The 27,494-nt window shown below is 34.1% G+C and overlaps 1 protein-coding gene across 1 annotated transcript; it reads right to left on the bottom strand.

The window, feature by feature from the left end:
• Nucleotides 1-980: 980 nt before the first annotated feature.
• LOC110097871 (glyoxylate/succinic semialdehyde reductase 1) lies at nt 981-24,997 on the bottom strand. Its single transcript, XM_020824499.2, has 8 exons — nt 24,789-24,997; nt 15,578-15,688; nt 15,409-15,510; nt 8,314-8,415; nt 5,663-5,778; nt 2,232-2,310; nt 1,868-2,038; nt 981-1,272 (listed from the first exon to the last, which is right to left on the bottom strand). Exons 1-8 carry the CDS (start codon nt 24,891-24,893, stop codon nt 1,174-1,176), a joined length of 885 nt encoding a protein of 294 aa, XP_020680158.1. The 5' UTR covers nt 24,894-24,997; the 3' UTR covers nt 981-1,173.
• Between the last annotated feature and the right edge of the window lie 2,497 nt (nt 24,998-27,494).

The following is a 27,494-nucleotide window of genomic DNA, read 5'->3' as shown; positions in this document are numbered from 1 at the left end:
TTGATCATATTAAATAAAATTTTTTCCCTTTTTTTAATAAATTAACTCTTAAATATCATAAAACAAACAAAAATGGTTATAATTTAGGAAGCTGTAGGATTTAATTTGATAATAATTTTTAACTATTTTTCCTTTTGGAAACATAATCACTTTTTTCACTATTTTTTTAAAAACCATAATGTAAATTGTGTTGTAATAGTAAAGGCAAAATTATTTTTAATAGGGCTATAACTTTTATAAAAATATAATTGTAGAATGATTATGAAGAAAATATTATGATAATTTTTATTCAAAAATTTTGAAGAATGGATTTTTAATAAATACCACATTCAAATAGATAGAATTATAAAAAAAATAAAATTTACGCACATAACAAATTTTTATAAATCAACATATCAAATACCTAAATATTTGTATTTACTTATATATCATTTAAATGTTTAAATCATATCAAAAAAATATGCATTTATGTTTTACATAAATAAATATTAATGGTATTTAAATGTGATTTAAAAATTTGAATGTTATATAAAAAAATATAAAAATTTAGATGTTAAATATATAAAATTTTCTGTGATATATATGAAATTTTTCTATAAAACATTCTCACTACAAATTTTTTTAGAGCGGCCAAAAAATTATAGATAAACAGAAGCGTAGCGTTCTGAAAAGCCAATTTGTTAGGAATGATTTTCTTGCTGCTTCTTAAAACAACTTTTTAGTACAAAATTAAAATTTTTATACTAAAATCCGCTTTAAGTAGGAAGAAAGCTGTCTCAAACGAAGCCTAAGTTATCCCAAGTAGACCCTTAAATCATTATTTGGGATAACTTTTTTACTGCTTTTTAAAGCCGGTTTTAACACAACTTTTTTAAATTAAAAATTTTTGTACAAAAAAACTATTTTAAAAAACAGTAAAAAATTATCTCAAACGAAGCCAAAGAAACCCTATCCGACATCGATGCATAACACCTTATATGTACATGAAGATTGGGCAATCAAAAGCTCCAAAATCTACCAACAATTTGAGAACTCCAATTCAATCATTTGTATTCCAAAACATTTGGAAAAAAAAAAAAAGGTTTGATGACAAAATGTATTTCAAGTGCAGCATAGGAAAAAAGGGAAGCACAAAAAAATGATGCCATTCAATTCATATAATTTACTAAGAAATCACTTGGCCTCACCTGAACTCCCTGCCACTTTCACAATCTCATGCACTGCAGAGAAATCAAGGTCCCCCAGGCCAAGGCTCCTGGCCTTCTTAAAAGCCTGGAAACAAAATAACCAAAGGAAATATGAGCAATCAAGGAGAGAAACAAATATATAAAGGAAAAATTATTCCGCGCGGGTTCAAATCCGTCCGGAGACCAATAAAACTGCACCATGCCGCACCAAAAATATACCGAGCGCGGAACCGGACGGGAGAACCGTCCAGTGTCCGCACAAAACAATAGCTCAATATAAAGAGAGCAAAATGATATAAAGAATCTTTAGAAGATATATACATATATATATCAAAAAAATTTTATGTATTTAAATATTTAATATATATTTATATAGCACATCAATCTTCTCATCAATATTAACTTATCTATCATGAAATATACTTTTCATGTCCAGATTTTGATATGATTTAAATACTATGATATGATATATATAAATATAAGATTTAAACGTTAGATATGTAAATATATAAAAACTCGGATATGTATGTAAATTTAGGTTTCGTTTGGGACGGCTTTCTTACTACTTCTTAAAGCAGTTTTTCAGTACAAAATTTTAAAGTTTTGTACTACAAAATTACTTTAAGAAACAGTAAGAAAGTTGTCCCAAACGAAGCTTTAGTAATGGGAAAAAGCATTACCTCATTAGCAGCAGCAGCAACTGGCATAGAGACTGCATTTTCATCACCCAAAGCAAGAGCTAACCTCATATCCTTCTGTTGGTGCTTGAGAGGAAAGGCAGGTGGATAACTGCTTTGGATCATGGCAGGACCCTTCAGCTTAAACATTGGATTAGCAATGGCACCAAGGTCCTGGACAGAGAACAATTTAAACATTATAACGTTATCATTTTCAAATCAGGTTCCGTTTGGGGACAACTTTTTCACTGCTTTCTAAAACAGCTTTTTAGTACTAAAAAACTGCTTTAGAAAATAGCAAAAAAACTGTCCCAAACGAAGCCGCAGTCATATTGAAACTTGCATCAGATTGGGTTGGTTTCTCTACCAATATATCAAGAAATGTCTGCTGACTCAATCCACTCGAGCCCGCCAAGGAAAGTCCTTCGGATAATGCGTTCATCATACTACATAAACAGATTAATATGGTTTTGAATAAATGTGGAAGTAGAATTGTTATATTATTATACTTTGGATGTTGGTTTTCAGTATTATTATACTTTTCATTTGTAAAATCAAAACAAAGAATGATATCCATTATAAATGTTAAAAGTTCATGTTATGAAGTAAAACTCTTCTATTTGAACTGTTTGAGGATCCTTCCAGCATAATAACTCAGCCGCGCCAGCCCTTTGGGTTATTTTTTGACTCAAAACCATGCCATAACAACCCTGACATTAAGGTCTCAACAAATTTTTATGCCAACAGCATAAAAATAGCTTTCTGGAGGAACTAACCTCCTAACACCGCCCCCTTTCACTCTCCTCTTCTACCCATGAATTATGCTCTAAGACCCACAGGAAGGTTGTAAAGAGTTATAATGTGACCTGGTCTTTCATAACACTTGCTTGCTAGTACTGGTTCCCAATTTAGTATTCATTCATGAGTTGTGCAATTGAACTTAGTATTCCAATTGAATCTTAAATGAAATGTGTGACGCCCCAGGATCTAATTTAAAAGAATTATTTTTTTATCTTTTAATATACAACAACAAGAACTATCTAATTTCTTTTATTAATATAACTACAAATGAAAATAAAAGTATCGATCAAAACATCAATATACACATATGTATTCATTTTCCTAAAAAGCATATATACTACATATGATCTATATAATTATATCACTATTACTCTGTCATGAGTTCAAAAGAATAACTAAAATAACAAGAACTTGAACTTGAAAGTTTTGATCAATCTCACACCCTTGCTCTTTTATTCTGATATGAAATTATTTAACTACATATAATGAGCTCAAGAGTGTAACAAGTAACCAAATTTTACAATTGAACTCAAAGTACGACAAAGGAGTAATATGCATATCAGTAGTCAAATCATAGCAGTAGAATTCACAAGATCATGAATAAATACATAAATAATTAAACTCACATGCGGTAATAGTATGCATCAGTAGAGTCCATAAGCAATAAAACAATATGGTTTGTTCATTTTATTTTGTTCAGAGGCATTCATATAAAACAATTGTCAGAGATTTGTAAGGGTTAGATATAATAGTTGTTCACATGAATGTGTTGTCGTGGTATCACACCCGTTATTTTACATCGTATTTAGGTGCATTATCAATTGTATTTTTGTCTGCTTGTAATTGTATCGGGATTCCAAACAAGAGCACCATGAAATGGATCTCAATATGTTTTTATCTGTGTACCTTCCTCATCATTATATGATTGGATTCTAGCTCAGTGCGCCCCATAGATGATTTTTAGGTTATAAATATGGAGCCCCATTTGGTTCATTTTCACCCAGAGTTCAGATCGAAGGGTGTGCATTTTCCAAAATCTTGAGCGTTAGCAAGTGTCCTAGGAGCAGAGGGGGGCTTTTGGTTTGTGCTCATTGGTGACATATTAAGTTCACAACAAATCCCAGTTTAGTGTTCTTCTCATTTTTGCAACTTTAGTCTCATAATTTTTTAATTAATTTATTTATTTTATTAATTTAATTTTAATTCATTTTGGTTCTTTTCAAGTTGTGTTCGAGTCCTTTGTTATTGTAAATTTCGACAACATCCCGACATTTTTCCCGCATATAGGGTGTCATCGAGTATGTTGGACCTTCGTACAATGAAAAGAACATGTGCATGATCGATGCCATGGGACACTACGACCAGAGCCTTCAATCCTACCAGCCAAGAAAGACGTGCATGAGTCTTTAAATACTTATTTGCAACTCAGTATTTTCACACCACATCAAGAAAAACGTGCACGGGTATTTAAATTTACCCCACAATATTAAGAAAAGCTCACACAAAACTTGCCCGTCACGTCGTGAGCATCACTTATAGTTTTAATTGTCGGCTAAGAAAAGCATGTTTGGGTTATGCTCATCACGCCAAACACATCGCATCTAGAATTTTGGAGTTTTAACGGGTTATGAACATTATACCTTCAGGTGCGCGACGACAATGATGATATAGGCAAAACGATCGGACAATGCATGATTTTTTTTCCTTTTATTTCTCTTTTTCTAACCTTTTTTCCTTCTTTTTTAGAGAGAGGATGGGATGAGGGGCTTCTCTCTTTCTATAAAATGAAAAAGAGATGGGTAAATGATTTTCCTCTCTTTGTAGAAAGAGAAAGAGAGTGAGAAATTATTTCTCTATATGTAGAGTGATGGAGAGAATAAGGAGAGAGAAAGGACTTCCTATCTCTGTTTAGAGATAGATAATGATTTTCTCTCTCTAATTTTAGAAAGAGAAAGAGAAAGGGGAGGATAGGGATGTAGGGAGATGAGTAGAGAAAGGAAAGGGGGCTTAGTACTTTCTCTCTCTCTATTTTTAGAGAGATAATGGGGGAGAGAGTGAGGGGTTGAAAGAGTAAGAGTAAGCTAGAGAGGGAGATTTCTCTCTCTATTATTAGAGAGAGAAAGAGGAGAGAAAGTGACATAGAGGAAGAGAAGAAAAGAGCAGGTAGAAGAAGATATGAGGAAGAAAGAAGAAGAAGAAAAAAAAAGAGGAAAAGAAGAAAAGGAAAGAAGTTAAGAAGAAGAAAAAGAAGAATAACGAGGCCACTGGGTTGTGTTGAGTAACTTGAGTTGAATGATGGGGTAGAGGGCCTCTGGGTTGTGTTGAATAACTTGAGTTGAATGACTGGGTAAAGAATGGTAGGGTAGATTTAGATTTCAGTTTTTTTAGTTAATTCTATGTTTTTTCTCTTTTGTTTTTTTTGTCTTTTCAACGTTTCTGAAAAGAAAGCAGTCAAAATATAGTTATAAAGAGCTGAAATCCTTTTTATTGTTATTATTTTTTAATTTAATTGATTGATTTAATTTTTTATTTTAAAATTAACTTTTAATATAAAATTAATATTAATTTTTTAAATTAATAATAATTATTTATATACATTAATCATGCATCAATTAGCTTGTTAAATTTTCTTCATTCACACGCATCGATTTCATCTTCATTTGGCACACAATTTCAACTTTTATTGATCGAAAACCCTGGCCAATGTGGATGTCTATCTTAGTCGTTTCAATTGTCCCGAACAATCAACACTGCCCGTTTTGTGAACAAGCACCATTTCGGAATTTTGACTTTTAATCAATGCATTTTGGACAATTTTCGAGCGACGTCACATTATTCAGTTGTCGTTTTGGTCGTGCGCGATTGACTCCAAAGCTACTATTGAGGTCAACAATTATATCAAGCAAACATTTTTTTAAGTAATATAATAGTTTATTAACAAACATTTATTAAGATTTAACTAGTTCTTAGACATCCATCAAAAAGAATAAAACATACCTTCCCATGACCATATTGACCACAAGTTTCATGTTTGCTCCATTTCCAACTGATCCAAGAAAGAATGATTTCTTTCCTAAGACATCAAACGCAGGAATTGCAGCATCATATAATTCCTGCAATGGAAAATTAGCGAATTAACATATAAAACTGAAAAATAAAACTATTATAGAGATGTCCTCCAAATAAGTTTGAGAGGGAATTTGAGAGGGATGATGATGAGAACATCAATTGTGTAGTTTCATTTTGTTATGGGCATTTAGACCATTTTATAACTTTAAGATCTCATGTCATTTCATTTTTTTATTAAGGATATTATAGTCAAACATTAATTTATTGGCAATTTACTAGAAGTTTTTTATTCTTTTACTATTTATATATATAGATATTGTTCGAAGTATTAAAAAAAAAAATGTTGTTCGAAGTATGTTTCAAAGGAATAAATTAAATTCTTAATATGGACGTTCTTTCAAGATTTTGATCCCTAATCTATTACAAGATCTAAAACTCGCCTAGGAGAAACAATGCCTAAGGCTATAATTTCTTAACATTCTAACAATTTCCATCTTTTTTATTAGATATTATAGTCATTTCATGGTCATCAATTATCAAATTGGTATCAAAGATATGATTTCGGATCAATTTATTAGGGGTGTCAATTTCGGATCACGGGTCGGGTTCGGGTCGAACTCGAAACTGAGCCGACACTATTCGGGTCAACCCGAACCTGACCCGCTTCGGGTTCTGGTCAACCCGACACGACCCGAATGACCCGTTTTTAACAAAAAATTGCTAATTTTATGGTCAAAATGGGTCTATCTCCTCTTTTTCAGGTCAAAAACGGGTCAATCTCGGGTTGCTGGGTCAAAATGGGTTTTCAGGTAAAAAACGGATCAATTTCGAGTCATTTTCAGGTCAAAGGGTTAACCCGAATCCGACCCAATTTTTGAAACAGGTCGAAATGTTGAACCCGAACCCGACTCGTTTCGGGTTCGGTTTGACCCTAACCCGAAATTTTCAGGTCGGGTTCGAGTCGGGTTTTCGGGTCGTGTCAAATATTGACACTCCTACAATTTATATTCAAAATCATATCGAGAACAAATTTCATGAACCTTTTTTTGTTCTATATTTTCCCCCAAACTACAACATTTCTACCCCCTTTCCACAATTCCTTAAGCTAGTTCAAAATAATAAAGAGAAAATGATCAAAATTACACCTTGACACTCTAAAAAATCAAAACAGTCTCTAACAATATTAAAGCACCATTTTGGTCCATTAACTCCTTAAAAAGAAACCAAAATAGTCCACCATGGGAATTATTTTGATTCCTTCTTAAAAACTTAAGGGACCAAAATAATCATTCAATATAATTGAAGATCATTTTAATCTTTCATAAAAAGTCAAGGGGTCATTCTGATTATTTTCCCAAATAATAAATTACTTCTGGTAAAATAATAAAATTATTCCAAGAAAAAAAAAATATTTGTCAAGAAACAGTAAAGTTATTGTTCACACAAACCAAATTCAAGCCCACTGAGCGCTTGTTTTGCTTCATAGTCCTCTTCTCTTTCCACCAATAACCTTAAATATTTGCATAATCTTCACATAATTAGTTCAACTCAAATTTAAATTGCAAAAATAGCTCTACCTAACCTCCTAAATCTCATTGATTTCATCCAACAAACTAGCAACAATCCATTAAATTTAAGCTTAATGGGAATACTATCCTAACTAAATTTATCTACCCCCAAATTCTAAACTAAAGTAGCCCAAACCGAATGCAAACCCAAATTTAAACCTGACAATTTTTTTTGGTCATCATTATCATTAGCATCATCGCATTATCGTTCTACGGCCATTAAAATTACTATATAGTGAATTGCAAATCAATGTTTTGTGAACAACAACGTTCCTTTTTCCTATTTTAGTTTCATCTTTATACATGCATATTAGTGCCAATCAAATAGTTTTTTTTCTCTAACAGAGCAAGAAAAAAGCAGCTAGGTACAAATATTAAATTGAAGAAAAAAAGAAATAAGAAAATGCATTAATGCTGTAGATTTTTCCAACGCTGTCCATTAAAAATATGATGAACGCCTTGTATGGCAAATAAGAGATCCAACAAAAGACAAACAAATTATTTCTCAAACCAATCTTAAACAAACTGAACTTTAGTTCAGTTCAGTCTTGGATGAATCTAAAATTAATTTTAACAATGAACCTAATTATTTTTAAATTAAATGAAAGAAGAGTACAAAGTAATATTTATTAAAATTTATAATTTTGGCATGTGAAATAAATAATATCAAAGATGGTTTATGAATCAATTGTTTATTTACATGATTTTATTGATTTAATATTAAAAAAATTAATATAATTAGATTGTTGAATTGATCAGTTTTACAAAAGAAAAAATCAAACCAATAACTAAAAAATAAATTAAAATTACAACTAATAACTAAACCAACAATTTAAAAAATGAATTAAACCAACCAAATAAAATCGATTTGGTTTGATTTTACAATAATACCCTTAATTGAATCTAATTTTCTAGGGGACGATCAATATCTTCAAATCATTTTGTCTCATTAAGGGCTCAAAGTGTTGGTAATCATTCTTGTAGTGCGAATAGAGAAAAGCATATTCTCACCTTCTCACCAGCAGCAAGTATAATTAACTGACCATCTTCAGCCGGCTTTTTGCTGCCAGAAACTGGCGCTTCAAGAAACTTTCCACCCTTATTAGTAATAGCCTGCAAGAATAAATGCAGAAAAGTTAAATAAAGTTTCAGTCAATATGCCATCTGAATGAACGAAATGAATCATAAAAGTTTATGTAAAAAGGGTACATACTACATACAATTTTCAAAATTTGGGTTCTCCTTCCAACAATGCATGATAATGTCCTATTATTACTTAAAATGATATTCCTCAAGACTGTCACCAGCATGAATGATGGAAAAGCATGAACTGACTTTGCATAAAAGGAGAATCTAATTTTTACTCTATAGCAAAGTCAAAGATGAATGGGTTCTTGAAAAGTCATGATAGTTTAATTTTTTTCCAACATATCAAATAGTGTTCAATGAGATAAAGGCAGCAGCATTGGTTAAATAAAGGAATTGTGGAGCAAATTTTTTACACTATAAAATCTTTACAATATGAGATTGGATCTTCTCATTAAATGCATTTTTTTTTTACCAATCCAATTTTTTAGACTATGACACTATTTTGGGGATCATGTATTAATGAAAATATCTTGAGGACATTATTTATTGACTTGAAGTGATCATTTAATATTTTGAGGAACCTCATAATAAATTTCATCTCCAAACATATTCTTGTTGACCTCTGCATACGCTTCATAATCACGTGCGACGAAAATGACATCCGTTTGATGCAATATCGCATGCGCAACAAGTTCAAAATACCCGACAACGTTCAACTAACATTACTGACCACGACCTGAATTATTCAAACATCAATCGGTTGCAAACCAGATTGCACCAATACATTCATGACGTCAGATTTACCAAAGAAGAGTTGTTCGTGTGCGATGAGTGACGACAAGCACTGCAGTGGATGGGTGCAGCGACAGTAGCCAATTCCCCCACTATATCTATTATTACTGAAATTATACTCCATATATTCAATTTTAGATCTACTCAAACGAAAGCCTTTAGACTCTAAGATTGACCTCCATAATTCAGTTTACCTTCAACTCTCTTTCTAGTCTTATCAATAAAAAGAATATCATCAGCAAAAAGCATACACCAAGGTACATCCTCTTGCAAATATCTAGTAAGAACATCCATGATTAAAACAAAAAGATATGAGCTGAAGGCTAATCCTTAATGTAATCCATCTAAAATAGAGAAATATTTTATCAAACCACCTTGTGTTTGAACACAAGTAACAACTCATGCATACATATCCTTAATGACTTGAATATAAGCATTATTAACCCATTTCTTATGTAGAACTCTCCATGGCACTTCTCTTGATACTTTATCATATGCTTTCTCTAAATCAATAAATATCATACATAAATCCTCCTTATTCTCTCTATACTTCTTCATCGAACCTCGCAATAAATGTATAGCTTCCATAGTAGACCTACCCGGCATGAATCCAAATTGATTTTAAGAAACATTAGTATCACGTTGTAAACTATGATCCATAACTCTCTCCAATAGTTTTAAAGTATGACATTAACTTAATTCCTTTATAATTCGCGCAATCTTGTTCATCACCTTTATTCTTAAAAATAATCAACACACTCCTACTCCACTCATTTGGCATCTTTTTAGTATTCAAAATAATATTAAAAAAATTAGAAAGCTAAGAAATTCATTCATCTCCTAATCATTTCCACACCTCTATTGGAATATCATTTAGTCCAGCAGCTTCTCCACAATTCATTTTCTTTAAAGCCTCTCTAACTTCAGTTTTACTAATACAACGATAAAATAAAATCATTGTTTTCATTTAGGGTGCTAAGCTCACTAAAGTCAATCACAATCTTCATTGAAAAGCTTAGCAAAAAATCTCATCTACCTTTTTTGAATATCCTCTTCTAATAAAAGGACTTTTTGATCTCCATCCTTAATACACTTCACTTGAACTAAATTCTTATTGCTCGTATCTTTTTTTGACTAACTTATACATATATCTTTCGCCCTCCTTAGCATTGAATATATTATATAAATTATTAAAAGCTAAATTATTTGCATCGCATATTGCTTTCTTAGATTCCTTACGGGCATCTTTATATCTTTTTCCAATTTTCAGAGTTTTTACATCTAAATGAATTTTTATAACAAAGCTTCTTATTTTTTTATCTTTTCTTACACAATTTGATTCCACCACCAATTATTTTTACAATTATGAACTTTTTATTTTGATATTTCAAGCACATCCTTTGTAATATTCTTAATATCGGTAGCTATTTCTTATAATATAACATTAGCTTCTTCATACATCAGATAAAATCTTAATATCTAAAATCTTACTCTTAAAAATATTTTTATTAGTGTTCTTTAAATGCCCTCATCTAATCCTAGAACAACATTTCACTTTACTTTTCATATTTTGCTCATTCATCTTAAAGTCCAAAACTAATAAATAATATTTGATACATAAACTTCACTCGAAATAACTTTAAAATCTTTACAATCTAATTTATTTCTTTTTTATAAGAAAATAATTAATCTCAATTTTATTATATCTTTTATTATAAGTGATAAAATGCTCATCTCTTTCTTAAATATAAGGTATTAGCAATTACAAAATCATAAGCCTGAGCAAAATCTAATATGGTCTTAACACATTAATTAGTCACTCCAAATTCATAGCCACCATGAATTTTTTTAAAATTATATACCTATCTGCTAACATGTCCATATAAATCTCATCTAATAAAAATTATTTTTTCAAGGGGTATCTTTTGTATTAATTTTTTAAGTTATTCCAAAATTTTAGATTTGAACATATATCCAAACCTACTTGAAGAGCATAAGTACTTATAATATTAATAATCTTAGCATCAATAATCATTAAAGTTATACTTCTATCTCCAATTCTATTAATCTTTATAATATTATCTCTCAAACTTTTATCTATAATCACAATACACCATTTCTAGTACAACTCCTACCATAATATAATGGTTTAAATCCTAAACCATCAATCTCCTTAGCCTTCATTACAACCTATTTAGTTTCCTGAATGCATCGAATATTTATCTTTCTATGAACCATAATATCTATTAATTTCATTAATTTGCCTTTAAGATAACATATATTCCAATTTCCTATCCTAATTCTACTTATCCTTCATTTCTAGTACAACTCCTACAAAAATATAATGGTTCAAATCCTAAATCATCAATCTCCTTAGCCTTCATTCCAGCTGTAAAACCCGAAAACAATCTTAATAGTTCGTCGCACGCTTTTCAAAGCGCCGCGACGAGATTTGAGTAAAATTTTCAACGTTAACGAAATTCGACGAAAATAATTTTAGAAAATTCCTTGCAAAATTCTGATCGTTTTGATATATATAACACTTATACCTAATTTAGCCTATTTTAGGAATTAAAATTTAACGAAGTTTCATAATACCGATTTTATCCCTTTGTAAATAGAAGGCTGATTTCACTTAAGTGAGGGTAAAATAGACTTTTGGCAATCCTCCTTTCTCCCTTAATAGGCAAACCGAGCCCTCTTTCTCCCCCATTCACGTGAACCGAGCAAAAAAGAGAGGAGAGGCGGACGGTACGACTTCCGCGGGGGCGTTCCGGCGGTGATCTTCCGGAGAGAGATTTAGTTCAAATCGAAGAGGACGACGAGAGGAACACTCAGGTACAATTATTTTAGAACGAAACCATCTAAATCTCTAGATTTTTTTGAATGAAATTTTTAGGTTTTTTGCTAGAAAATGTTTTCTCCCAAAATTTCTTTAAGAAATTAATAAGGAACAATTAGGATAACATTTTAACGGTAAAAACATAGAGATTTGAGGAATTTTTGGATAATAAAATTTTAAGGCTTTTTGTTAAAAAACCTAATTTCTACTAAGTGTTTTAAGAAAAATTATTCCCAAAGACATTAGAAATGTTTTTAAAGCATGAAATTGGATTTTTGATGAAAATTTGCTTTTTATAATTTCCATAATTAGTTAAATCCGAAAATTCAATTTATAAGTATAAAAATATGTTAAGGATTAATTTTTGAGCAATATTTTGATAAAATATAAGATTTATGATTTTATAAAAATTAAGATTTAATTAAATCCAAAAATTAAGGTTTATTTAATTAAATAATTATTAAGTATCATAAGGATTTATTAAGGGAAAATGATGGGTTTAGCAATTAGACTTAGAATTAGCTTTAAGCCTTAATGAAAGATTTAAACTTAGGATTTAGATTATTAAATATATGACACGTTTATTTTATAAACTTTCTTAGGTTGTGATCATTAAAGGGTAAGGTGGAAGAATTGTGTCGAAGCAACGTACCGTACTTGGTTTGAGGTAGGTGTTCATACCTCATTTAAGTTTATAAGTGCAAAGTTTATTTATGCTTAAAAAGAGATTTTATGCATTTATTTTACTGTCAAAATATTTCATTTACTATCAAATGTTTTATATCTATGATTTAAAGAATACCCTGAAATTTTATGTTTTCATTTCATGCATTATTTTAGAAAGCATATAAAGTATATGAAAAAAAATATTGAACATGAAATATGTAAAGTTTATGAAAGATAATTGAGCATAATTGAAAGATTTAAAAGCAATAATAATTTCATATGCATGTTAATCCGGAAGTGCCAAAATGGTAATGGTAAAGGGGTTTATAAAAGCCAAATGGAAATGGGGTTCTACGAAGCCAAATGGTAAAGGAAATGGCCAAAATTTGACTGCGTACCTGATCAGTACGAATAAGGGTACTTCCAGGACTGGTGTTACATTTAGCATATGCATTTTTGCATTTGCATTGCATATGAAAAAGGTGAAAGGAAAGAATGAAAAGAATGAAATGTTATAGAAAGAAAAAAGGAAAGTAAGAATGTAAATTCAAATATTTTTTATTTGCTAATGTTATGAAATGATTTCAATTATAAATATTTTTGGTATATGCATCTTATAAAATTAACTGAGTTATGAATAACCTGCTAAGCGAGTAAGCTCATCCTACTTTTGGAAATATTTTTCAGGAGATAAGTGATGGCTGCACGACGACCTTATATGTATCGTCGTAGGGGACCTCAGGATGAAATGTTCTTTTTTATGATTTCAGTTTGAGTCTTTGAGTTTATTTCCTGTGTAGTTTGTGAGTTTAAGTTTAAGTATGTACTGCTGTTTGATCATTGATATGGAGTTTATGTAATTAATGGATTAAAAAATTTTAATAGTTGTGAGACAGTTGAACAATTTGAAACATTTCAGTTTGATATCTTTTAGTGGCTCTTTCTTTTAAAGTTGGATGACATTTATGTACTGATGTTAAATTTATAATGAATTTGATTATGTTTTATATGCTCTTCCGTACGACCGACTATTCCCGCCCCGTTATCAATGGGCTAGCCGGGCCGAACCCATTTAGTTTCTTGAACGCATAGAATATTTATCTTTCTATGAACCATAATATCTATTAATTTCATTAATTTTCCTTTAAGTGAACATATATTTCAAGTTCTTATCCTAATTTGGATTCATGCCAGGTATGCCTACTATGCAATCTATACAATTATTGAGAGGTTTTATGGAGAAGTATAGAGAGAATACAAAGGATCTACATATTCTTTTTATTGATTTAGAGAAAGCATATGATAAAGTTCCAAGAGAAATGTCATGGAGAGTTCTACATAAGAAAGGGGTTAATAATGCTTATATTCAAGTCATTAAGGACATGTATGCATGAGTTGTTACTTGTGTTCAAACAAGGTAGTTTAATTAAGTATTTCCCTCTTTTAGTTGGATTACATCAATGATCAGCCTTAAGCCCATATCTTTTTGCTTTAGTTATGGGTGTTCTCACTAGACATTTGCAATAGGTTGTACCCTAGTGTATGTTTTTTGCTGATGATATTCTTCTTGTTGATAAGACTAGAGAGAGAGAGTTGAAGTAAACTTGAATTATGGAGGTCAATCTTAGAGTCTAAAGGCTTTCAGATCTAAAATTGAATATATAGAGTATAATTTAAGCAATAATAGATCTAGTTGGGGGATTGTGACTTTGGGCGATCAAGTCAATAAGAGTACATGTTTAGATATCTTAGGTCTATTGTTCAAAGTGATGATGAAATAGATGGGGATATTATTAGTAGAATTAAAGTTGGATGAGAATTTGACTCCTAACATGACACAATGGAGAAAGGATTCATGTAGCCGACCCCACATAGTGGGATAAATGCTTGTTGTTGTTGTTGTTGTAGTAGTTGCTAGGTAAATTGAAAGAATTCCCAAAACATTCATCAATTAGGTTAGCATTCAAGAAATTCATAACTCTAGTTTTATAAACATCTGATGTCAATACTTAGCAACCCATAAGAACTTCATGTTTCTTGAAATGCAGCTGCTTAGATATAAATATTATTTTTATCGATATTCTGATCAACTAAAGCCAACTTGAAAGAAACATAAGAGAGATGAAGCAATGTGTTCAACATAGAAGAGAGAAGATACCAGACAATAAATGGAACAAGTGTTGAATGGCGAGAATGTTCTTTATACTAATCAAAATAATGAGATGAAATTATAGGTACCATAGGATCTAAATAAAAGGTAAAACTACCAAACTAACGTGAAAAAGAAAAAATAAAAATTGTGTGATATCGCTTAAATTGTAACATGAAAAGCCTGTGACATATGTTGCTACCTTTTAATGTAAAATATGGTTGCATAACCTGATCCATCATGGTAAGGAAAAGCTAAAAACTGTTACAATTAATGGTCTAATAAGTGGAGAGAGAAAGATCTCACCATGCATAAAGGAAATATGAAAAGTATGTTGAGTCTAGTGAATAGGTTGTTAGACCTAAGTTAGTCTCAAGGCTACCAAGAGGGGGTGAATTGGTATTTTTAAAAACTTAACCCTCTTTGAAGTTTTGTTGAACCGAAATGAAATTTTTTAATGAAATTTTTTTATAGAAAAGTTTTTCAACCACAGAGTTTTTCAAACAAAAGAAAAATACGGAAAATAAAAAAGTAAACCATAATAGCATGCTCATCAAGAAGTTCTAACCTCATTAATCTTTAATGAAGTATCAGCATCAACAGTAGACATGTCAATGTAACCTTTTCCTTCACAAATTTGTTCAAGGACTCCACCTTTTTCAAATACAACCTGAACTGGTTTCAAAAGTATCAGAGCTGAAATATAACGGTTTAAAAGACATGTAACTTAGCATTACCGAGAGAGCAGCAATTGGATCAGCCAGCATAGCAATGGTGTACTTCGACTTGCTGACAACAGCAGCTGGAGTTTCTCCCATAGAGGCCCCAAGTTCAACAAGACCTTGACACTAAGACAAGATATATAATCAACAAACAAAACAGTTACCTTAATTAACTGCAATTCAGATGATGAATTATGTTATCAAGATCTAATGTTAGATGAACAATCTCTAAAAATTGTATAACATGCAAAATTATGAGGCAAAATGTTAAATATGCATGAGATTTCTTTTAAGTGTTCTTTATGATGAATGCAAAGAAATAGAACGGATAAATAAAAAAGGAAACAAACAAGAATAAAATAACGTATAAATCTATTATGTAAATAAAAGAGAAGAGGAACTAAGAGATTGCGGTGTAGAAAACCCTGGAACTATAAAAATCTTGAGGCACAACAGATAATATCATCCTTGGCCGTCCATAATAACCCCATTAAGTCTAGCACTGTTTTGAAAGGACATAATAACCCCATTAAGTCTAACACTGTTTTGAAAGGACAGCACGAATCTCCAAACATCTACCAGAGACTAAAATGAAATCTACTTAGTTCATGTTTGCTAAATGAACACCTAAACAAACTAAGTTGGATAGTTATTACTACACTAGCTAAGAAAAGTTGAACAGAGTTGGTGGATCACTCAAACTCCAGCACAAATGAGCTCGGACCAACCAGATCAGTGTTGAATAGAGCAAAGCTAACCTCCTAACATAACCTGCAATACACAGGCCAAACTAAACTAGCTACATGCTCAGATCACTTGAAATAGATATCAAATAGGCCCAGACCAGCCAGACAAATCTTTTCTAGCCAAAGTTAGCATTGTAATCGAATCGGTTAACACATAGGCCAAGTTAAGCCTTAGCCGAACCACAGGAAGGTCCCCCAAGAACAAGAAACGCGGCATCCCTTTGGAACGCACCAACCTAAAGAGGACTAATCAGTGGTGACAAGCACGTTGTATAATTGTGGCCTTTCTATTCCTCGTCACTTAGTGTTGGTTTTGAAACAATCTTCATAGGATGAGAAAGAACATCATATTTTTCTTTCAAAGTGACGGATCAAACTATTCAAAAAAGAAGACCTCAAAAGTTTACATGAAAATTCAAAGAAAGCTACATTTCCTCATCAACATTGTTCGAATTTTCCTTGCTCACTCTATTTGTTCGATTACCGAGTTGTGTTGTGTCTGGGAGGTCCTAACAACAACAGCACTCAAGAGTTCTCTTAAGAAAAATTTCCGAGTTGATGTGGCATAGAATAAGAGGTGAATTGGACCTTTAGCATTTCATTCACATTTCAATGCGAAGTAGACATGATAGTAGCCACATTTTTTGGATAAACATCAACAACTTTTAGGCTATTCATAAAATTTCCTTGATTGCATCTATAAATAATTCATTAATATAATTATCTTCATTAAATTCAAGATGGGAATTTTAAATTCAAGGTGGACAATTGAATCCTCCTCTTATGAAACGCTAAGTTAGAAGACTAAATTCAACCTAAGCTCTCCAAGGCATATCAAGAAATCCCCATTCTCATGTAAACTATTTAATCCTTCTCTCATAGACTCGTATCGAGCCAAAAGGCAAAGGAAGGGGTAGGGATCTAAATTTGACCAAAGATCTCCAAAGTAGACCAAATCCATTGCCGAGTGTACTGTAGAATCCTCCTTTTTTTCCCACCAGAGCTTTTTGGCTGAGATAACCAAAAGGTTTGGGAGCTTAATTCAATCTGTGTTCTCCCACTTAGATCAAGGAATCACCGCCAGCTCTAGGCCTATTATCAAACACTGTCTTTGAGCTCAAAATTTGTCCTCATCTTCAAGCCTAGTCTCCAACAATAATTTCAAGCCCCACATCCTCCAATCATCATCTTCAAATACATCCTCCACCACATCTCCAAGCTCAAACTTCAAAGCAACTTCTAACTCAAGCTATCCTGCTTCAATAAGCCATCTCCTAGAGCTCTTGATGGTTTCCATCTACCTCATCTATTAGAAATAAAGTTCTATCCTCACTAGTTCTCCTCACTCTGCCCAAACCCATCTAGTGTTTATCTTACCTAAGAGTGCATGCCAAGCCGCTATAACACAACCATGATAGTTTGAATAATTTCTACTCATATTATGAGATTCTACACTAAAGCATATTATATTCATGTGATTCATAAGACATTTCAAGATAAATACCACCAAACTAGTCGAAGTTGGACTACGTTGCTTAGACATCAACTTGAGCATTGTAGGGTCTCCCCAAGGGAAGAACCCCTTAAAGAGTAGTTGATAACCTTCTTTTGAGCTGGTTGTGTGCAGGAATCCTTTATAACTTCAAATTTTAAATAGTGAAGTCCTTCCCAACAAAAGAAAGTTGAAAACAATAGTTAGAAGTCATATGTGGGATATATTTTGAGACAAGTCTATTAGTGAATTTCTATGTACTAGTCCTCTTGCCCACACTACTGAAATTATTATCATAATCCAAGCTAACCTAGTCAAACAATGCAACAGCAAGATTATTATGATAAACCCCTGCCTAACATTTTAGACCAACTAATTCTCTACCACATGTCCTTCCAAATGATCCATTGGAGGTCTTCCTACTTCTCCCTTTCAGTAATTTTGATTACAAGCAAGCATGAAACATCCCAAAGATCCCATCCAACACCTTCAAACATCTTCTCTACCTTCCCCACAACCTATATAACCCCCAATAACTCCAAGAAATTCAAGCCAAAATCACAACACCCAAAAAAAAATCCTGCTTTGAGCAGCAAGTTTAAAAAGTTCACAATTTGCTAAATCCCTAACCATTGATACAAACCAAATACATATATCTCAATTAGTTTCCTTACATCCAAAACTTTTGATATGGAGATCCTAACCCTTCTCCTACAAAAAAAAAACTTACACTTTCATAGCCAAGAAACACCAACTCCATATCTTCACAAAACAATTATGCTCTTCCCTTGCCTACATAACCCTTTACCACCACCGCAAAATATCATCAATCAAGTTGCTACTTTCACAATAAAGATCCTCTTTGACCCTACATCACTTGGATTTACATAGGGCTTCGAGTTCAAGCAAGCTGTACTAAACTTAAAATTTTTTATTATTAGTAGTCTCAAACTCCAATCATAATCAAAATAATTTTAAGTAAAGTTCACATAACTCAAAACCCTTTGATTATGAATCAACTCGATAATTTTTTGAGACAACTCAAATTCATTTCTAAACTACAAATGTAACAAAAAAAAAAAATCTAGAATTTTCAATAAAAAATAGTTTTAAATCCACAAATTTACAACCAACAAATTGAATTATTAAATTACAGATATAACAAAGAAAAAAAAAAGAAAAATGCATTAATCTAGCTACACTTAACAGGTAATATAAAAATCTAAGAGAAATTTTTTAGATTGACCCATTGACAACCATGTAAGAAGTAAGAACCCATAACCAAGTTATCAGGCATAGAATTAGCATTCAACAGGAAAATGGAGATTAGTATGATAAATTTACAAAGAGCATATAGTATTAGAGATATGAATCATTTGAATTGTATAAGGAAATAAAATTGACAAACGAAAACAGGAAAAAAATATAAATCATTTCCCTAATCAAAAACATATGAGAAAACTTAAGCCTAACTTGCAAGATAGGAGTGATAGAAATAAGTTGGCATAGAAGAGCATAGAAAAGTTACGAGTATGAAGGGAAAGATCTAGGGAAAAGGCGATGAAATAGAATCCTGAAGCAAACAAGAAAAATAGAGAAAGCAATAGAGGAGAAATTTGATAGGAAACACTTGTAGATCTCAAGTATTTCCTATCAATATTCGGAAGACAGCGAGAAATCTTCACAAAAGTCCGCACAAAATCACGAAAACAGTAGATAATTTGTATTATTTGACGAAAGGAAAACAAAAAATAGCAAGATACAATTGATCCTCTATTCGAGAGGAGGGTCGATCTCTCCCAAATCTCTATACCCCACTAGCTAGCCAAATCTGAAGTAAAACAAGAAGGAAACTGCTGTTTTCAGCAGAGGACAGCAGCCACACACAAGAAAACAGCGAGAAATTGCGAGAAAACTGAGAGAAAACTCAAGGGAAAGCTTGTATTTCACTAGTAGATGAATAAAACAACAAAGATACAATTGATCCTCAATTCGAGAGGAGGATCGATCTCTCCCAAATCTCTAGACGCCGCTAGAGCCCAAAGAAAACCTAAATCTAAGATATCTTAAATTTCAGCCAAATTCAAGATGCCCTAACCCAAGGAAAAAAAAAGTATTTAATGCATACAAATCAAAAGGAAATCCCTAAACAATCCCTACATTCAATTTCCCTACTAAAATTCCTTCCAAAATCCTTCCAAAAGCAGCTCCTGTGGCTTGTGGTCGTGTTCGGCGTATGCGGGGGCGAAAGAGTTCTGCCCCATTTAACGTGAGCCGGTCCCGTATGGACCGGCTGGACCGGTCTATTAATACTCCTCTCTCAAAGATCCACCTTGTCCTCAAGATGGAAATATGCTCGTGTTCTCGCGGAGGTGGCCATCCTTGAGGTGACTGAAAAACCTTATTGTATTGCTGAACCAAGGGCTGCACGGAAAGAGAAACATCCCCTCCCTCATCCGTCATGATCACATCCAGCTTGTGTAGTCCCACGAGATAATCTTCCCTCACCTCTTGTAGGCTCCTAACCATGATCTTAAGTGTTATCATGGCTTTGGATAGCCCAGCATCTCCCCTTATAACCATCTTTCTCCCCTACACTATTAATTTCATCGTGAGTGCTCCCCAATTATCCTTGGTTTCCCCCAAGGTTTGCAACCACTTCATCCCCAGGATGACATCAGTACTTCCTAACTCTAATGGGAGAAATTCCTCCCTTACTTGAATCCCCTGGATGGTCAACATCACTCATCTACAGATCCCCTGGCCTTTCTCCACCTTCCATGTACCCATCATCACCCCATAACAACCGGTTTCCACTAATTTCACTCCCAATTGGTCGACGACCTGAGTGGAAATGAAATTGTGAGTAGCCCCACTATCAATTAGCACCACCACCATCCTGCCGTCTATCTCTCCATTCACCTTCATGGTATGATCGTAGCGAATCCTATCACTAAGTTCATGGAAACCTCAGCCATATCCAAATGCAACTTCTCCTCCATCTCTTCTTCCAACTCACCCTCACCGCCCTCATCAGTTTCCTCGTCATCACAAACGGTGAGAACCTGAAGAGTTCGGTCCTTGCACCGATTTCCTGGCGTATACTTCTCCTCGCACCTGAAAAATAACCCTTTTGCCCTCCTCTCATGCATCTCCTTCTTTGTCAACCTCTTGAAATTTTCCCCACTCCCTCCTACTGGCTTCTCCCTAGTGGTCTCATTAATGTGTTTTGATACAGGCCCCTTGGGTGTTAGAAGAGTGGTCGTCGTCCTGTAAGAGCCTCCTAAGCTGTTGCTCCTGACTCCCTTCTCTAGATTCTTCTGATTTTCCACCAGTTGGGTCAACTTCATGGCCTCCCTCAAGTCACAAGGCATCAAAACCTTCACTGCTGCTCGAATCTCTGCCTTCAACCACTTCATGAAGTTCCCCTCCAATACCGTATCTGATATTCGCTCCACCCTACTGGTTAGGTGCTCAAACTGCTCCCGGTAGTCTACTACTGATCCCTCCTGTGCCAGAGCAAAGAAATGCTCATAGAAATCTCCTCCCTTGTCGGTTTGGAAATGTTCTCTTATGCAGTCCTTGAATTCCCTCCAGTCCCTGATAAGTCTCCTCTGGTCTCTCCACTGGTACCATGATAGTGTCTTCCCCTCCAAGCATAAGCCTGCTGCTGTCAACTTCTCCTCCTCCGTTAGCCCATTAACGGCAAAGTACCTCTCCACCTTATAGATCCACCTATACGCATCCTCCCCCTCGAAGATGGGCATCTTCAACTTACTCACCTTCTGATCTCCAACATACCCCCTTATTCCTCCATAGCTTCCCCTCTCCCAAGTGCTCGGTCCACCCCACGTCTCCCGGTTTTCCCTTGCCCTGCCATAGCCCGAACCCCCTTCGAATTCCCCTCTTCTTCCTTCAAATTCAGCACATCGGCGACCATAATGTCCCTCCTAGCGATCCCAATAATAACCCCTTTGCTCCATCCCTCCATACACATGCCTTTCCCCATACCTACCTCCTCTATCCTCCCTCTGGAAAGGCTCCAAATAGGATTTCTTTTTTTCTCCCTCCACGATTTCAACCTCATCTTCCTCCCTACGAATTTAAGAATTCGTAGTTTTTCTTTCCTCCTCTTTTGCCACGGAAGCAGCCGTTTGGTTGTGAATTTCCAACATTTTCTTCATCATGTCTGGGAGATCGGCTACTTGTCCTTCCATGGAGAAAATCCTTTCCTCCACCGCTGTCTTGATTTGGTTCATCTCCCCTTCAAGCCTTTCTTCTAGCGCATCAATTTTCTTGACTGCCATCTCGATCCGAACTTTTGTAAATCCAAAAATTCCGTATTTGGATTACAAAAACAACACTAGTTTGTCCGTTCCCGACCAAAAATCAGCTGCTGAAATTCACCCAAAACTGCCCACGAACGGTCTCAAGACTTGCTCTGATACCAATTTGATAGGAAACACTTGTAGATCTCAAGTATTTCCTATCAATCTTCAGAAGACAGCGAGAAATCTTCACAAAAGTCCGCACAAAACCACGAAAACAGCAGATAATTTGTATTATTTGATGAAAGCAAAATAGAAAATAGCAAGATACAATTGATCCTCTATTCAAGAGGAGGATCAATCTCTCTCAAATCTCTAGACGCCGCTAGAGCCCAAAGAAACCCTAAATCTAAGAGATCTCAAATTTCAGCCAAATTCAAGATGCCCTAACCCTAGAAAAACAAAGTATTTAATGCATACAAATCAAAAGGAAATCCCTAAACAGTCCCTACATTCAATTTCCCTCCTAAAATTCCTTCCAAAAGCGGGTCCTGTGGCTTGCGGTCGTGTTCGGCGCATGCAGGGGGCGGAAGAGTTCTGCCCCATTTAACGTGAGCCGGTCCTGTATGGACCGGCTGGACCGGTCTATCGACATCAAGAGGGAATTAATGTTCAAAATTAGTGCTCAAGATAAGATTCTAGAGTGAGGACCATCAGGCATTTAGTGCATGATGGGTACATATTAAAGAATAATGATATTTGAGCTATTGGATTGACCCAATGGATAGGAGTCATTACTTAACACTAAAAAAAGAAGATGGGTACAATTAAAATCCAATCACTAGCAAAGAAAACACTTTGGGAAAGATATAAATTTAAGAACAAGCCACTAAGCCAAACAATCCAACTACAATTTTTTACACATGATATATATTTTTGTCTTTTGAGCAAACCTAAAATCAATTTCTGAGCAATCCATCAACAACTCAAAATAGAAACCAAATTCAGCTTGAGACAAACTTATAGGCTTATACTTGACTCTATTATTTAGAGTGAATTTCAATCTAACTCAAAATTCAAGCGAGCTTTAAACCGCAAGTATTCTTGCTATTCCTAGCTTGAATAAAATGATATAACTAAGGCTTTCTGACCCTTCGGATTGGATCCACCAACTAAAACCATAGACAATGGAAACATGAATTAATAAAAGGGTCACCATTCATCCTTACCCATTTCCTGTATAATATTAGGACATAAATATGTGTCATTGCAAGATAAAATAGCTATAACACGTTGAATGGACACGTTAATAGAGAATCCTCTCTCAAGTTGGAGGGGTGGCTAATTATGTGGTCTTGTAATCATAAGAAATCTTAAACTCCAAATTTAAATAAACATTGATTGATATTGAATGAAATATGTTTGTGATCAACTCGATCTGTCATAAGAAATGCTTAAATTCTCACATGTGAGAGCTTAGAAGCTTTTTCTGGCTGAGCAAGCCCATCAAAGCACATCCTTATATAAGTATTGGCTAGCCCTTATTTAGATCCATATAATGGTCAACTATAATTGAAAGAATCAACATTGATCACCTTTGAAAACATTAGCGAACATCAGGTTGGTGGCAACATGCTCCACCTATAATGACTATAAGCATGTGACCATGAAGGCAACATCTTGACAATTTCAGAAACATATATGTCAACAAAAATTCATTAAAAAACCATTTTAGAAGAAAATATAGTGTTTCTCTTGTGTAGCCTTCTAAGAAGTCAACTTTCCAAAGAAAGAAAAAGCCTTCAAGGCAAACGTCAATTAATGGAGAAAAGCTATACATTATGACAACACAATCATAGTTCAAAAAGTACAACTCCAACTACTCCCAAGATATCCTTTTGGAACTTGGGGAACAATTGATAAGAAAATTGAAAATTGGTATAGCATGGAAGAAGTTTGAGCAATCTTCTTAAGTTATGAAGCAATCCCTAAGGTCTCTTAGGAAAAACGAGGAGTCATCACTGCCTCTATGCCAGACATCCATCGTTGTCTGCAACCCAGCCTTCATTGTTATTTCTAAGCTCAGTGTTCATCACTTCCAATCCTAATTTTTATAATAGTTCTACTACAGGTTGCTCTCACTGGGTCAGTCCCAGATGGGATAGCTAAAAATATGCTAATAGTACATATACTATAGATTGCTCTCACTCTTTGGCTTAGAACAGTTGGTGAATATAGATTTCTTACGTTTCTACAAGGAGCTTAATTTCGTCCTCCTGTGCTTCACATTCCCCAATGCATGTCGAGGATAATGTAAAAGCTTCAGGCTCAATATTTCCTAGAGATTATCATACTTGGCGCTCTATCTCTTCCATCTATTAAATGAATACTCACATTCAAAAACAAATCGAACTGAATCAAGATTTTGACCATCGAAAATAACATTTATGAATCAAAGAACACCAAAATTCCTCGACAAGATTGATAACCGAAGAAAAATACATTAATCAAAATCAACCTTCAGAAAACTAATCAATCCGAGCTACGACAAATAACATCTAACAAAAATCTACCGCAAAGGGGTTCCCTTAACAACAGCTTCAAATAAATATAAACTAACAAATTAATAAAAAGTAAAATATAAACATCCACTTCCCATATCCGATTAAAAGCTATGTTTAGAGAGAGAGAGAGAGAGAGAGAGAGAGAGATGAGGGGACCTTGGAGAGAGTCCTGTTCCAGACAGTAACTCGGAATCCACTGCGAAGGAGATTGAGGGCCATTGCCTTGCCCATGATTCTTAGACCCAAGAATCCGACATCCATGAATGCTCCTGCCTGCGCTCAGGAGGCTCTTCTGCTCTGTATTCTCCCTCTCGTTTTTTGGGGGAAACTGAGAGACAAAGTGCAGAACAGCGACCACGCATTTTTTTGTAAGAGTAAGTGTTGTCGTCTAATATTGATTTTTTTTTAGTACAGCAATAATTTTTTTAGTGTAAAAATGGGTTTACAGCTTTGATTCTATCCAAAACTAATTTGACCAAAAATCTGTCAATCCCAATCCGACCCGAATCACACCTGCTAGTAATCCAAACCTGATCAGGTAATATATTCTCATTAAAAATTAAATTCATTACTTTTTTATCATAAATTTTATATTAATTGATCAAAAATAAGAAGATCAAACAAAGAAAGAAAATAATTTAAGAAAAAAATTAAACATGTCAAAATCGAATTAGTGGGTCAACCCAGACTGACTTGTTTATTAAACAGCTCAACCTGAACCCAAATTTTTTGGGCCGGGTCCGAGTCAAGCTGGTTGAATCATTTACTGACACTTATATTTTTTAAAGTCATCTCCAACCGAAAAACCTATTTTCTACTCTAAAATGCAGAAAAACCTTAAAATGTCTTAATTCATCTCTAATCAAACAGCATTTCTTTCTTCTTTTGCGCGCTTTCTGCGTATATAATATTTTTAAGAACGTTAAATTCTTTATCTTTCTACCCTATGAATTTTTCAGGACGTTATTGTTGCATGCTAGAATATACTCGACGATAGAGTTGTAATTTTACGTCTTAGCGTTTCACGGATATTCAGCTCACACACAGAGAACATAAGATTTTCTACATAGAAAACCCTGGAAAGAGGAAAGATCACGTGGCCTAACCCAGTTGAAAAGATTTCACTAGAATTTGAGTTGAGAACAGTGGGCTGAATCGTCCTTGAGGGCAATCAGATTACAAATGTCATCCGGATGGTTGAAATCTAGTGTTAAATCTGGCGTCACTTAAAAGTTGGGGCGTCAATTAGTAGTCTAATAGTGACTTGGAAGAACTCTGGCGTCAGTTGATGGTTTAGTGGAGTTTAGGGCCTCAAGTATTGGTCTGTTGAAGGTGAGTGTCTCAGGTGGTGGTCCGGCGAAGTTGAGGTCCTCAAGCAGTGGTCCGTTGAGTGTGAGGGCCTCAGGTGGTGGTCCGACGAAGGTGAGGGCCTCAAGTGGTGGTCTTGTAAGGGTGAGGGCCTCAGGTGGAGGTCCGGCGAGGGTGAGGGCCTCAAGTGATGGCCCGGCGAGGGTGAGGGCCTAAAGTGGAGGTCTAGCGAGGGCGAGGGCCTCAAGTGTTGGTTCAGCGAAGGCGAGCGCCTCAAGTGGTGATCCGGAAAATTCATAGGGTAGAAAGATAAAAAATATAACGTTCTAGTTTGTACGAAGATTCATCACATATATAGATAAGAAAAAAGAAAGCCATGTTCATAAGACATTATAAATTTTATGTGAAAACTACTAAAAAGGAGGGAAAGCCCATGGGACTTTGCCGAGTTGAAATGAATCCACTAGTATTAATGGTTGATTACAAATAATGCCCCTTCTCAAATGATGGTGTTGGCTTAATATAACAAATATATATTGCGTACAACACATGACATAGTAAAAAAATTCTGATCTTGTTATTTTTATCCATGTGCGTTGAATTTTTATACAATATTGAGACATAAAACACATATTTTACATAAAATGTTTAGCTAATAATTTATTTAAAGATAAAGAATAAATTATAAAGCATGTGATTCAAATAAATGATTATATAGTAACTTCTCCTTTAACCAACAGGCTATTAGTTATTTCACTTATTTAGCTAATAGTTAGATGGATAGAATAAAATAATTCTTTTATTTTCTAATTTTATAAACAAATTATGTTAATTTTTTTATTTTTTCATTAAAATTAGTTTTTATGTTTGATATATCCTCAAAAAAACATCTTGATCGGGCACGGATTTCTAGGAAAAATCAAGTCATAAACTTCAAGAATTAAATCCGGGATCACATGAATTCCAAATTCAGCAAACTTATTGTCAAAATGAACCTCTCGGAAATACGAACTCAACGACACCAAATTCAACTCGATATGAGCCCAAATGAGTCCAAATCAAGGACCTGAAGCACTGTTGGAAGGTTCAAACCACAATTTGAGTTACCAAATGGTTTCCAAACATGACATGCTTATAGTCGAATCGAGTGGCTCGACAAGGCAAATCCAACGAGCCCAAGATCGCCAAATTTTGATATTGTTAAGACCTTCAAATGTTTGATAAACATACTATGATCAAAGGATTCAATATCGGTTATTCATCCGAACCACTCAACATTTGTCCTTGATCCTCCTCCTACTTACGGGTCATGCCATCCTCAAGAAATTATAAATAGCCTCTCATTTCTCTTGAGAGGGGACCGAAGAGACAAGAACCAAGACCCAAGCAAGAGAAGAAGGAGAAGAGATGAGAAGAATGATAGGAGGAAAGTAACTCCTCAACCACCGCCGTCGGAATTCTGCCCAAGTGATGCCGGAATTCTGGCCGACTTCTAGGAGACGACGGAATTTTTCCCAAGTGACACTAGAATCCTGCCGGCTTCGACAAGATGCC

Source organism: Dendrobium catenatum, unplaced genomic scaffold (genome assembly GCF_001605985.2).
Source record: "Dendrobium catenatum unplaced genomic scaffold, ASM160598v2 fragScaff_scaffold_574, whole genome shotgun sequence".
NCBI classification, from domain to species: domain Eukaryota; kingdom Viridiplantae; phylum Streptophyta; class Magnoliopsida; order Asparagales; family Orchidaceae; genus Dendrobium; species Dendrobium catenatum.
Note: the sequence above shows the minus strand (reverse complement) of the source record. Positions and strands in the feature narration are given on the sequence as shown.